General features: G+C 37.7%; 1 protein-coding gene across 1 annotated transcript; it reads left to right on the top strand.

Moving 5' to 3' along the window:
• Positions 1–11,978: 11,978 nt before the first annotated feature.
• LOC122016411 (transcription factor MYB86-like) lies at positions 11,979–13,392 on the top strand. Its single transcript, XM_042573697.1, has 3 exons — positions 11,979–12,172; positions 12,252–12,381; positions 12,451–13,392. Exons 1-3 carry the CDS (start codon positions 12,043–12,045, stop codon positions 13,205–13,207), a joined length of 1,017 nt encoding a protein of 338 aa, XP_042429631.1. The 5' UTR covers positions 11,979–12,042; the 3' UTR covers positions 13,208–13,392.
• The last annotated feature ends 337 nt before the right edge of the window (positions 13,393–13,729 follow it).

Here is a 13,729-nt window from a genome sequence, read left to right on the forward strand (position 1 = left end):
AGTTAGATAATTTGCAAAAGAAATAATTTTGAAAAAAGAATTTCCAACTTAAATTTTTTGAGAATTTTCTAAAAAAAACTTTAGGTAAAAAAAATCTGTGTAAAAAGAAATTTAAGTAAAAATTTCTAATTTTCAGAAGAAATTTTAACTTAAGCAAACATACTTTTGAGAATTTTTCTAAGTAAAAAATTTACGCAAGAAAATTTTTCTAAGTATAAAAATATTTTTGAAAGATTTCCAAAAAAAAATGTTTGACAAACTTTTTAAAGGATTATTAAATTTCAATCTTAATGTTTTATCAGAAAGTTAATTAAATATTTTATTTCAATATTTTGGCTTCCAGACAGTGGCGAGACACTAGGTCTTCTTGGTTATTGGAGCAACAACCACTTTCTTAGAGAAAGCCTCATAAAGAAATTTAATGTCTAATTTTCTCGCTGAAAGCTCTAAATCTAATTTATAGTTCAAGTTAAACAGAACTTTGGAATCCAATATACGTTCCAGCCTACTGGATTAATTAAAAATTTCTTAGAGACGTATTTCTTTGAAATATTTCTAATCTGTCCCTTATGATATCTAAGATACCAATTTAAGTTATTAAATTTTCTAACATTTGTAATAGATGAGCATGCACAATTTTTCAAGTTATTTACTTGTTCTTTTAAATTATCATTTTCTAATTTCTATTTTTCATTTTCTAATTTAATTCTGTCGAATTCTTCTATTGGGCAAGATTTAGCTAATATTATTTTTAAAATTTTAATTTCTTTTTCTAATTTACATCAATCCTTAGTTAATAATTTAATAAACTTAAATAGTTTATCGGGAGGAAGAGATTGTACCTGACTTACCTTGTCGATCTCGTTGTCCGTGTCTCCCCCAGAACTGCTGCTATCTTCCGACATAGCTCCCCCTTCATTGATGCTCTCGATACTCATTTCGGAAGAGCTTGACTCGCAGTCGTCGTCTTGATGACTCGTAATTAGTGCAAGTCTGGAGAAGACCTCGACTTTCGATTCGGACGACGTATCGTCCCACGTTGCCTTTAAGACCTTGCGCTTTTTGGATATGCTTCTTACCTTTGTCCTTGTCCTTATTCTTTAGCTTGGGGCAGTTGTCCTTGACGTGCCCTTCTTCGTTGCAGTGGTACCAGCGGATCACCCTTTTCTTTCTACCCTACGGATGGTTAGTTTTTCTAGAATTACATAACTTCTTAAAGTGTCTTACCATCATTACCATTTCCTCGTCGTCGAGAGAAGATTCTGACTCAGGTTCGTCTCTCGATGCTTTGAGGGCAATGTTGTGCTTAGGCTCCTTCGTACCTGCACATCTTGATTCATGCACTTCAAATCTGGAAAATAATTCTTCTAATGAGATTTTTTTCTAAGTCTTTCGAAATATAAAATGCATCTGCTAGTGATGCCCATTTTGTATTTCTAGGAAATGAATTGAGTGTGTACCTTAATGAATCTTGGTTACTTACATTTTCTTCGAGATTCGAGAGTCCGGTGATGATTTCCTTAATTCTCAGTGCAGATACGCAACTGTCTCGTCTTCCCCAAGTCACAGGCTGGTAAGCTAGTTGCAGAGTAAATCTTGTTTTGCGAGTTTAGCTTCGGTCGTTCCTTCGTGCAGCTCAAGGAACTTTTCCTATTGTTCTTTGCTGAGTCGTAGTTGCCGATCCGGTTGACTTCTTGTGGCGGGAGAACGTTCAACAGATGGAATTTTGCCTTGTCGTTTGCCACGTAGTCGGCCTGCTCCTTTTTCGTCTATCGGTACTTTTCTTTTCCTTATAGTACTGTAAAACTGAACTCCATTATTAATAATAAATCAAAGTCAGTTTTAAAAAAATACCTGCATTCACTTTTTCCAGCTAGCGAATTCTCCTTCGAACTTCGACAGGTATGCTCGGTCCGACCATCGTCTTTGCTTCGATCGGAGGTTAGTCCTCCTGAAGTGCCCAGGCCCTGATACCACTTGTTGGATTACGGCGGCCAGCTAGAAGAGGGGTTGAATAGCCTGAAAATAAAACGCAAACCCTTCTCGAATTCTTAAACTAACACTTGCATAAAAATAAACAGAAAAGAAGAGGCACAAGATGTTTACTTCGTTACAACTAGGGAGGAAAGTGTCACACTAGAATATCTCCTTCAGGCAGAGAAGCCTCTTACAGCAATGAAGCGCACAAATAAAGAAGCTAAACTACAGATGAAGCACACAAGTGTTGAATGAATGAATTACTTTAGTTGATTTGAAGCTTCTGGACCAAGGCTGTATTTATAGCCTTGGTCGGGGCACCTGGAAGGGGTTCAGGCGCCTAAGTGGGAATAAATTTTTATCCCCTTCGCAACGGATCACGTTTGATGCAATCCTGGTCAAATCTCAACTCCGAGCGTCCAGAATGGTTCCGAGCATAGTTTGCAAAATCGCGATCCAGATCGTAGGATCGTACGATCCTACGATCCTAAGACCCAAAATCGATCCAGGATCGTGCAGAATCGAGTTTTGCAGCAGGATCGCAGCAGGATCGGTAGGATCGGTAGGATCGGAACAGGATCGGTAGGATCGTAACAGGATCGGAGCAGAATCGGAGCAGGATCGGTGGAAGCTTTGAGAGGTCATAACTTTTGACTCGGATTGAACCACGGGGCCTATAATATATCAAATCAAAGCTCATTCAGAGATCTTTAATAAATTTCAAAGTTTATCCTTAACCACCCTATTTCAAACCCAAAAAATATTATTTAAATCCTTTTCGGATGCCTAGAAGATTTTATTTTTTATTATTATATTTTTTCATCTTGTTAGGGTTTTAAATTATTTAAACATATATTTAATTATTTTTGAGTTAGTTTTTTATCAATAATATTCTGTCATTTTCCCCCCAAAATGATGAATTTTTGGATGTCTATTGTCCAGTATTGTGTGACATCAACCAATCTTTAGAAGATTATTTTCGACGTTCATATTTGAATCAAAGGATCCAATAACTTTTGTTATGTACGTTAGGTGCTTTATTGGCCTTTAAATTGGATCATCTTATAAACCAAGGAAATATTTTTGACGTTGAATGTGTTATTATTATTGTGTTAATAGAAATTTTATATTCTTTCATTTTATGATATGAAAATATAAATATTATTACTATGTGAGAATAGTAGTTAAATTACTAGTTAATTTAAATTTGTACATGTAGTAATGTAATCTAAGGTGTTGAGTGTAAATGATTGCATATATATGCAAAATTAGTTATCTATTTATATGTAAATGAATTTTTTAAGTATTTTTTCTAATTATTAATCATGTATGATAAGATTTTAAGGGTTTTTGGTAGGATCGTACGATTCTACGATCCGATCCTGACCGATCCGATCCTGACCCTAAATCGATTCTACGTAGGATCGCGATTCTACAAACTATGGTTCCGAGCACCCGGACGGTCCGGGCGCTCGGAATGGTTCCGAGCACCCGGACGGTCTGGGCGCCCGGAATGGTTCCGAACGGTTCGAGCTCCCGGAATGGTTCCGGGCGCCCAACACTAAAGTCAATAGGGTTGACTTTTGGTCCGGTCCCTCTGCTCCGATGCTACTCACCTCGGTCCGGGTCTTCCGCTCCAGCTCCACTCGCTTGGGTGATTTCGACCAACCGAAATAAGGCTCACCCGAACCCAATTTCGATCTTCTCAAGCAACCTTTCGCTCCGGCTTCTCGTTCCTCGGAAATGTCGCGCGCCTCCTTCTCGTCCGCCCGCGTACTCCTTCGCAGCGCCTCGTACCACAGACACACCGAGCCCGTCAGCTTCCTCCCGTGCCGTCCTTCTCGCTAGCTGCGTCTTTTGCCTGACTCCCTGTGCTCCTAAGCTCCTGCACACTTAGACACAAGGTTAAAAACATGACAGGACTTAACTTAACTTGTTGATCACATCAAAATAACCTTGGGGTTCCAACACAGAGGGTCTGGACCAAAAGTCAACTTTGTTGACTTTAGTGGTCTGGGCGCCCGGAATTGAATCTTGATCGGATCGCGGTCAAACGTGATCCATTGCGAAGGGAATAAAATTTTATCCCCTCTCAGGCGTCTGGAACCCTTCCAAGCGTCCCGACTAAGGCTATAAATATAGCCTTGGTCTAGAAGCTTTTCAATTCATTCAGAAATTGTAACAACACTTGTGCGGTTCTATTGTTTTGTTTAGCTTTCGTCTTTCTGTGCTTACATTGCTGTAAACATTGCTTCTCCGCCTGAAGGAGAATTTAGTGCGATCATCTTCCTTGGATTAACAACCTCTCCGGTTGTAACCAAGTCAAATTTAGTGCCTCTTCTATTGTTATTTTCTGTTTATTTAATTTATGCAAGTGTTACTTTGAAAGTCCGTGAAGGGCAATTTGTTTTTATTTGTGCAGGCTATTCAACCCCCCTTCTAGTTGGCCAACAGTCCCCAACAAGTGGTATCAGAGCCAAGACGCTTCAGGAGGACTAACCGCCGATCAAAGCATCTAACAAATGGTCGGACTAAGCATATACCCACCGAAGTTCGAGGGGGAGTTTGCAAGCTAGAAAAAGTGAATGCAAGTATTTTTCAAAACGGATTTTGAGTTACTCTTAATTATGGAATTTGGTTTTGTAGTACCGGAGGGCAAAGAAAAATATCAGTGGACGAAAAAGGAGCAAGTCGACTACGTGGCAAACGACAAACAGAATTCCATCTGTTGAGCATCCTTCCGCCACAAGAAGTCAACCGGATCGGCAACTACGACTCAGCAAAGGAACTGTGGGAAAAGTTCTTGGAGCTACACGAGGGAACGTCTGAAGCCAAGCTCGCAAGACGGGATTTGCTTCGCAACCAGCTCACCAACCTGAGACTTGATGAAGATGAAATAGTTGTGCATCTGCACTTGAGAATTAAGGAGCTTATCGCCGGGCTATCGAATCTCGGAGGAAATGTAAGTAACCAAGATTCGTTAAGGTACACACTCAATTCTTTTCCTAGAAATACTAAATGGGCAACACTAGTAGATATTTTTTATATATCTAAGGACTTAGAAACTATTTCCTTAGAAGAATTCTTTTCCATATTTGAAGTGCATGAATTAAGATGTGTAGGTATGAAGGAGCCCAAGCACAACATCGTCCTCAAAGCATCGAGAGACGAACCTGAGTCAGAGTCTTCTCTCGACGACGAGGAAATGGTTATGATGGTAAGACGTTTTAAGAAACTTTGTAAATCTAGGAAAACTAACCATCCGCAAGGTAAAAAGAAAAGGACGATTCGATGCTACCACTGCAACGAAGAAGGGCACGTCAAGGACAACTGCCCCAAGCTAAGGAACAAGGACAGAGACAAAGGAAAGAAGTCTGTCCAAAAACACAAGACTCTGAAGGACGTGGGACGATTCATCATCCGAATTGAACGCCGAGGCCTTCTCCGAACTTGCATTAATGGCAAGCCATCAAAACGAGGACTACGATTCAAGCTCGTCCGAAATGAGCATCGAGAGCATCGATGAAGGGGGAGCTACGTCAGAAGAAAGCAGCAGTTCCGGGGGAGCTACGGATAACGAGATCGACAAGGTAAGTCAGGTACGATCTCTCCCACCTGATAAATTATTTAAGTTTGTTAAATTATTAACTAAGGATTGTTGTAAATTAAAAAAAGAAATTAAAATTTTAAAAGTAATTCTAGTTAAATCTTGCTCATTAGAAGAATTAGACAAAATAAAATTAGAAATGAAAATTTAAAAATACAAGTAAATAACCTGAAAAATCATACTTGTTCATCAAATACAAATTCTAGAAAATACAACAATCTAAATTGGTATTATAGATTTCACAATGGACAAATTAGGAATATTTCAAAGAAGTATGTCCCTAAAAAATTCTTAGTTAATCCAGTTGGCTGGAACCTATATTGGGTTCCAAAGTCTTGTTTAATCTAAATTTTAATTAGACTTAGCGCTTTCAACAAGAAGATTAAACAGCTAATTTCTCTATGAGACTTTGTTTAAGAAAGTGGTTATTGCTCCAATAACCAAAAAGGTCTAGTGCTTCGCCACTGCCTGAAAATCAAAATATTGAAATAAAATATTTAATTAACTTTCTGATAAAGCATTAAAATTAAAATTAGATAATGCTTTAAAAAGTTTTTAAACATTGTGAAAATTTTTCAAAAATATTTTTTAAAATTGACTAAGGTTAGAATTTTTTTTTAGAAATTTGTATTTCTTAAATTTTTCACTTGTTTTCAAAAATAAATTACTTGCAAAATTCTCTAACTTGGAATTATCTTTTACTTAAAAGAATTCTTACTTAGAATTTTTTTAATAATATCGAAATAATTTTTCAAAGTTTTACAAATTATTCCCTTGGAGTTTTCTTAGCACCCCAATTTTTTTTTATGTGATCAAAGGGGGAGAAGGAAAAATATAAGTCTAGGGGGAGGTAGACTACATTTTTCTATTTTTTTATACTTTATTGCAATAATATCTGTTTTACTTTTATGTCTATTTACCCTAGCTTAACTTGGGTTGCTCACATCAAAAAGAGGGAGATTGTTGGAATCCTAAGGTTGTTTTGATGTGATCAACAAGTTAAGTTAGGTCCTGTGGTATTTTAACCTTGTGTCTAAGTGTGCAGTTGCTTAGGAGCACAGGGAGTCAAGCAAAAGACGTAGCTAGCGAGAAGGACGACACGGGAGAGAATCAACGGGCTCGGTGCGTCTGAGATATGAGGTGTTGTGGAAGAGTACGCGGGCGGACGAGAAGGAGGTGCGTAGCGTTTCCGAGGGAATTGAGTTCACCGGAACCCAACTCCGTCTTTTTCATCGAGCAGCCTTCCTCCCCGGCTTCTCGTCCCTCGGACCGCCGTGCACGTCCTTCTTGTCTGCCGGTTTACTCTTCCGCAGCTTCTCATCCTTTGGATGCACCGAGCCCGTCGACTCCCTTCCCGTGTCATCCTTCTCACTAGTTGTGTCTTCCGCTCGACTTCTTTGTTCCTAAGCTCCTGCACACTTAAGACATAAGGATCAAACACAACAGGACATAATTGAACTTGGTTGACCACATCAAAATTACCCCGGTGTGCTTACAATATCCCTCTTTTTGATGTGCATCAACTCAAGTTCAAGTTAGGGTTAAAAATGTAATAACATGAAAGAAGATAACAAATTACTTGCAAAATAAGTAAAAATTCTAAGTCCAAAAAAAAAAAATTTCTAACTCCCCCTGAACTTGTACCTATTCTTCCCATTTGATCACATAAAAAATAGAGAAAAATACAATAAAGTGTTTAAACAAATATTTTTAGGGGTACAATACAAACATTACTAGTAGACTAATATTTTGCAGAAATGATTTTCAAACATATTCTATTTTTAATAATTAAGGTTCTATTTTAACACAAATAATATAAACATTACTTTTCTATTTTGAAAAATCTTGAAAATATTTGTCAAATCTAAACAGAATAAGTTAGAGCAGTAGAAAATTTTTCACAAAGGAATACTTTGTATTTTAAAAGAAATAAATTATTTCAGTACAAAAGCTAATTTTTAAAAATATTTTTTTAACTCTAAAAATTCTATTATTTTTCCTAGATATATAAGACACATTGATAAACGATAGAAAAATTTAAGTATGCAAAATAAATTTAAATTTTAAAATACAATTTTTGTTAATTTTATAAAAAATAACTCAATAGTAAACAAAATTTGAAAAAAAAATATTTGTAAATTAAATCATCAGATAGCATAGAAAAAATTTTCAACTTGAAATACCAACAGAAAATTTTTTAATATTTTTTTTAATTTAGACAATTTCTATCCTAATAATTAAAAAAAATAGAGTTTAATCTAAAAAAGATTTTGGAACTTAATATAGGTTTTGCCTACTGGATTTACTAAAAATTTGAGAGGTACATAATTTTTAGAAATTTTTTTAATTTATCCTTGGTGATTTCTAATTTACCAATTAATTCTACCATCTTTCTAAACTTTAATTTTTGAAAGTAGTTATAACATGCATGGTTGGTTATCTATAAATTTTTCTATTTGTTTTTTTAATTTTTTATTTTCTAATTTTAAATTATCAAACAAATTTAGGGACATGACTTTGCTAAGTTTAATTTTAACCTAGCATTATCTTTTCTTTAATTGTATTAAGTTCCTTGAAAACATTTTAAAAAAAAATAGAAAGACTGTTTGGGCGAAAGTGCACATACCTCACTTACTTCATGTTCTGATGCTCTCCCTCTGATGATCCTCCCCCTTTATCGATGTTCATCTCTAAGTCGCTTTCATCTTCTCCTTGGTGGTCTATCATTAGAGCTAGTCCGGTGTAAACTTCCATCTCGGACTCGGAGAACAATGATTCATCCCATGTAGCTTTCAAGATCTTATGCTTCGATCTTGTTGATCTTTTGCCCTTGCCCTTCTCCTTCTTTTTCAGTTTGGGACAGTCATCTTTGTTGTGCCCTTCTCCTTGTCAGTTGTAGCATCGAACCTTTTTTTTACTCCGAAAGTTCTTTTTCACCTGCGACTTATTAAATTTATTAGATTTAATAAACTTACTAAATTTTCTTACTAATAACGTTGCTTCATCTTCATTGATTAATGCTTCAGAGTTTATATTGTCCATTCTTGTCTTCAGGGCGATGTTTTGTCTGAGCTCCTTTTGATTTTCACATCTAGATTCGTGAAGTTCTAGAGTGAAAAATAAACTTTCTAATGTGGTTACCTCTAAATCTTTAGAAATATAATATAAGTCGATAATTGAGGACCATTCGGGTGTCATTGGAAAAGTATTTAATGTGTATCTTAGTGAATCTCGGTTTGTTATCTTTTCTCCGAGATTCGTGAGTCTGGTGATCAACTCCTTCAGTTTAGCGTGTAGTTGTGCTACTGATTCTCCTTCTTTTATCCAGAGGTTCGTAAGTTGGTTCCGGAGAAGAGCTTTGCTTCATATATTCCTTCGTGTGGCTCCAAGAAATTTTCCCAAAGTTCTTTTATTGATGCGTAGGTGCTGATTCTGCTGATTTCTTAAGGTGGCCATACGCTTAGAAAGTAGAATTTGGCTCGTCCATTTGCCACAAAGTCCGCTTGCTCTTTCTTTGTCCATAGATACTCTTCTTTTTGTTCATCTTTTTGATCTTTTGGAGTTTCAAAATCATATTTAATTATTAATAAAACTTCAAAGTTAGTTTTAAAAAATACCTCCATGCATTTTTTCCATAACGCAAATTCTCCCTTGAATTTCGGTGGATAGATGCTCGGTCCGGCCATCATCTCTTTGGTTCAATGGCGGTTAGTCCTTTCTGAAGCGTTCTAGCTCGGATACCACTTGTTAGGGTAGCGGGGTCAGCAAGAGAAGGTGAATTGCTTGTATAATAAAAATTAACCTTTCCCGATCTTCCAACTTGGATTAGTAGTACAATCATAACAAAAAAAATTGAACAACTAAAAATAAAAGAGGCTAAGAATTTACTTGGTTACAACCTAGGTGATTGTTAATTCAAGGCAAATGAAAGTACTCAAAAAGTCTCCTTCGTTAAAGGCAGAGAAACCTCGTACATTCTTTGAACGCTTAGAAATAAGGTAGGAAATGAAGACAGGAGTTGTTGAATATTTCCTAGCTCCAAGGGTTTTTTTATAGCTCCTGGGAAATCCTATCCGTGGGTAGAAGACGCCTTCAAAATAGTTCAAGGCGCCTTCAAGTGTATAAAGTTTTATCTACAACTCAACGACAACAAATGATTACTTTAGGCTTGTACTATTCACTGAAGGCGCATTCCAAACCTTTGAAGGCACCTTCGTACTATTCATGGAAGGCGTATTCCAAACCTTTTAAGGCGCCTTCGGTACTATTCATGGAAGGTGTCTTCCAAACCTTTGAAAGCGCCTTCGTATTATTCATGGAAGGCGCAAACTTTTGAAGGCGCCTTCGATACTATTCATAGAAGGTACCTTCTAAGCTTTTGAAGGCGCCTTCAATACTGTTCATCTGAAAATGGTTAACTTCCCCTGTTAACCATTTTTCGCTCCGCTCGCTTGGGTGATGCTCCGTCCATCTAGAATTGAGTTCACCCGAATCCAATTCTGGTCTTTTCCTCGAGCAGCCTTCCTCCCCGGCTTCTCGTCCCTCGGATCGCAGCGCATGTCCTTCTCGTCCGCTGGTGTACTTTTCCGCAACATCTCGTCCTTCGGATGCACCGAATCCTCGACTCTCTTCCTGTGTCATCCTTCTGGCTAGCTGCGTCCTCCGCTCAACTTCTTGTATTCCTAAGCTCCTGCACACTTAGACACAAGGATCAAATACAACAGGACCTAACTGAAATTGGTTGACTACATCAAAACTACCCCGGGATGCTTATAAAAATCACTTATATATGATTTAGTTTTCCAAATTTCTTTTCTTTTGGGCTTTGCGATGAGTAAGATTCCACAAGTGTGATACGTCCAACTTTAGCTTTCACAGTAGTTATCTTGGGTCAGGACCATCTAGCTCATTTCAACTCATGTTCTTCCAAATTGATGGAGATCCAACACCAAACACAATGATGATTCCTTCACTCTCCAACTGCTTGATCAATCAGTTAGAGACATGGACATTGCCCAACAATTTAAGTTTGCTTCCATTAAGATAGATATACATTTTCATTGCCTTATCCTCGATCGACAACCCATTTTCTTCTTCTTTCTTTCTTTGTAGTTAAGTTAAGAAAGAAATATAAATAGGACCTTAAATTTGACTACCGAGTTCTTGATGCTCTTTAGAAATGCTTATTCATAGAGCAAGATTCTTCATTTTTTGGATCAGTAGAAGTTCTACTGTGGGTTATCAAGATGGATTTGACCTGCTGAATTTCGAGTTGATCAAAAGGTCGAGTAGGAGACTGAATTGCCGAATTAAATAGGCCTATCGAGTCAATTGCATTTCGGATCCCCTCTGTACGAGAGAGAATCTCTCATCCATATAAATTCACAATATTCATAGTTGCAATTCAACATAAATCAGTCATGTTCCTTTACAACTCTCAAATGTAATTCATATATATGAGCTTCATCCATTTTTTTCTTTTTCAATGTTAGGTGTGAGAATGAAGTTGTTCTTAATAATAGAAATAAGACTTTTTAGCACTCAATTTTACAATTGAATTTAACAAATTAAATGTCATCCAACTGTGTTGATTGCAAGAAACCTTTGAGTGAGGAAAAGGGAGAAGCTACACACACCACACTGCTCTTCTTTATCCCCATTACGGAACATCTGCAAACAAACAAATGAATTGTACATTCGATGATCATATTTGATTGCCAGGAAGTGTACATTAAAAATTCATGCATGTGCCATATAATAAACTGCATCAGCAACCATCCTACTTATTTAGCCACCTAATTTCCTGGGTTTATGTGACATACATAAAAATATTGCACCAAATCTTTTCTTATGATGATAGTTTATTTGCTGCTTTCACTTCAGTACAAGTACCAGTGCCATAGCTATCTTGAGGACAACTGCATGCTCCCTCAACAGGAAATCATGTGCACAGTAAAATATACACTGAAATTATTTCTCCCATGCAAGGTCTTGATTAACTTGTTCTAGACTAATTAGCAAATAATCAATGCATAGTAACTGACTTTCATTCCCAGAAAATTATTGAAAGCTGAACTAAATGACATGAACATGGGTCAATATTTTTTTCGACCTAGCTAGCTTCTCGAAGAATTAACTTAGTGTTCATTTTCTATCTTTATCTTTTGACCTGATATTATTATATTCTCATGTGTTGGACAGAGAAATTAAGGGTTTGGATGAAGCACAAGAAAGTTCCAGCTGCTAGCTGGGTCTTTGAATTGGTCATGACTCATGAGTGTAAGTTAAGCTAGCTACACAATTTTCCTGGTCTTTGTTCATGCTTTTGGGAAGGAAAAAACAAACAATTCTGTTCACAAGAATAAAGATCGTCAGCTTCTTGTCCACTGGAGGGTTAGGGTTAGGGTTGGGTCAGAGGTGTATAAATCAAGGGAGGGAGCAATTGTCCTTGGAAATTAATGGGTCACCATTGTTGCAGCAAGCACAAGGTCAAGAGGGGACTCTGGTCACCTGAGGAAGATGAAAAGCTCTTTAACTACATCACCGTCCACGGCCATGCTTGCTGGAGCACTGTCCCTAGAGAAGCAGGTACGTATCTATAGCATCTCTCTCTCGATTTATCAGTCTCTCTAGATCTTTAATTTATGATCTGTTTTTTTTTTTTTAGGGTTGCAGAGATGTGGGAAGAGTTGCAGGCTGAGGTGGATGAATTACCTGAAGCCTGATCTGAAAAGAGGCTCCTTCTCAGTGGAAGAAGAGAGAGTCATCATAGATGTGCACAGGATCTTAGGCAACAGGTGCAGAACCTGAATCCCCAATTAGGGTTTCATTAATTATATATTTTCTCACTTCACGATCGCATTCAGGTGGGCTCAAATAGCGAAGCATCTCCCTGGAAGAACAGACAACGAGGTGAAGAACTTTTGGAACTCGTGCATAAAGAAGAAGCTGATCGCGCAGGGCTTGGATCCGAAGACGCACAACCTAATGCCGGCTTCGCGGCTCTCCGCCGCCGCGGCCGGAAACAACTCAGATGAGCTTTTCCAATCTTCCACTACTACGACAGTTCCCTTCACCATTAGCTCCCTTAACAGAGGCTTCGATAGGGCTAAAGGCTTCGATAAAGTGGCCATTCCACCTGCTCTGATGGCGCCGCCACAGCCTAACGTGGCCTTGCACGAGAGCACAGTGCCTGCAGCTGCATTATCCGACCTCCATTGCCAAGACAGCCATGTCTTGATGAGCTTCGCTAATGCTTCGTCTTCTTCTCCTTCCTTAGGCCCCATGAACTACGCTGCGGCGTCCTCCTCTTCTTTCATCAACGATCAAACTGGTACTTTCATGGATGACTGCGTGTGGGACGGCGGCGATATGGAGCAGCACTTCGAGTCCCTGAACCATATCGAGGTGGTGGGAGATGATGAAGTGGTGCAGAGGAAGGATGAAGTGGTGCAAGTGCAAACCTGCACACTGGGCAACGAGAAGCAGGGGTTGATGATGGAAGCCTATTGTGGTTTTGATCTTGAGATGATGGACAGCTCTTTGCTGCCTTGTGGAGACTTCTACAGTGGAGGAGGAGGAGGAGGAGGAGGATCCATGGAACAACTGCAATGGCATTGCTAGGTTGTGCAATTCCTTCACAGCTGCTTGATTTTCTTTAATTAGCTTGTCTTTAGTTAATTAATTAGTTGAGGCACAGCTACTGTGCATGCATCCACTTGATGTGGCAATTCAGGATCTGAGAACTCATGAACTGTGAATTGATAACTTTTCTAATGCTAAATTATCAGATCATGTTTCTAATGATATATATATAAATTTATAGAATAATTAAGATCATGTTTCAATGTCATTCTACTAGTGAAAGTTAATGAATTCATATACATTTAGTTTACTCTTGAATGCTTGATGTATAGTTTATGTTAGCAAGAACTTAAATTGTTAGTCTGCAAGGGATATTGAAATGCCAATTAATAATATTTAGATTTCTTTGAAGGAGATAATCCACCTTAATTTGTTTCTTCTAGATAAACCTGCATTGTGGATAAACCATTTTTTAAGCTAATTAGTGATGTGGAAATCTGTAGAATTAGATAAAAGGCAATTACTGAATATCATAGATGTGCACATTAATTGTAAGTAAGG

This window comes from Zingiber officinale, chromosome 8B, assembly GCF_018446385.1.
Source record: "Zingiber officinale cultivar Zhangliang chromosome 8B, Zo_v1.1, whole genome shotgun sequence".
In the NCBI taxonomy this organism is placed as follows: domain Eukaryota; kingdom Viridiplantae; phylum Streptophyta; class Magnoliopsida; order Zingiberales; family Zingiberaceae; genus Zingiber; species Zingiber officinale.

Bases quoted from the DNA above. Each gene is read 5' to 3' on its own strand.
- LOC122016411 (XM_042573697.1), top strand. From the start codon at position 12,043: ATGGGTCACCATTGTTGCAGCAAGCACAAGGTCAAGAGGGGACTCTGG. The intron at 12,173-12,251 runs GTACGTATCTAT...TTTTTTTTTTAG, and splicing joins CACTGTCCCTAGAGAAGCAG to GGTTGCAGAGATGTGGGAAG. The intron at 12,382-12,450 runs GTGCAGAACCTG...GATCGCATTCAG, and splicing joins CACAGGATCTTAGGCAACAG to GTGGGCTCAAATAGCGAAGC.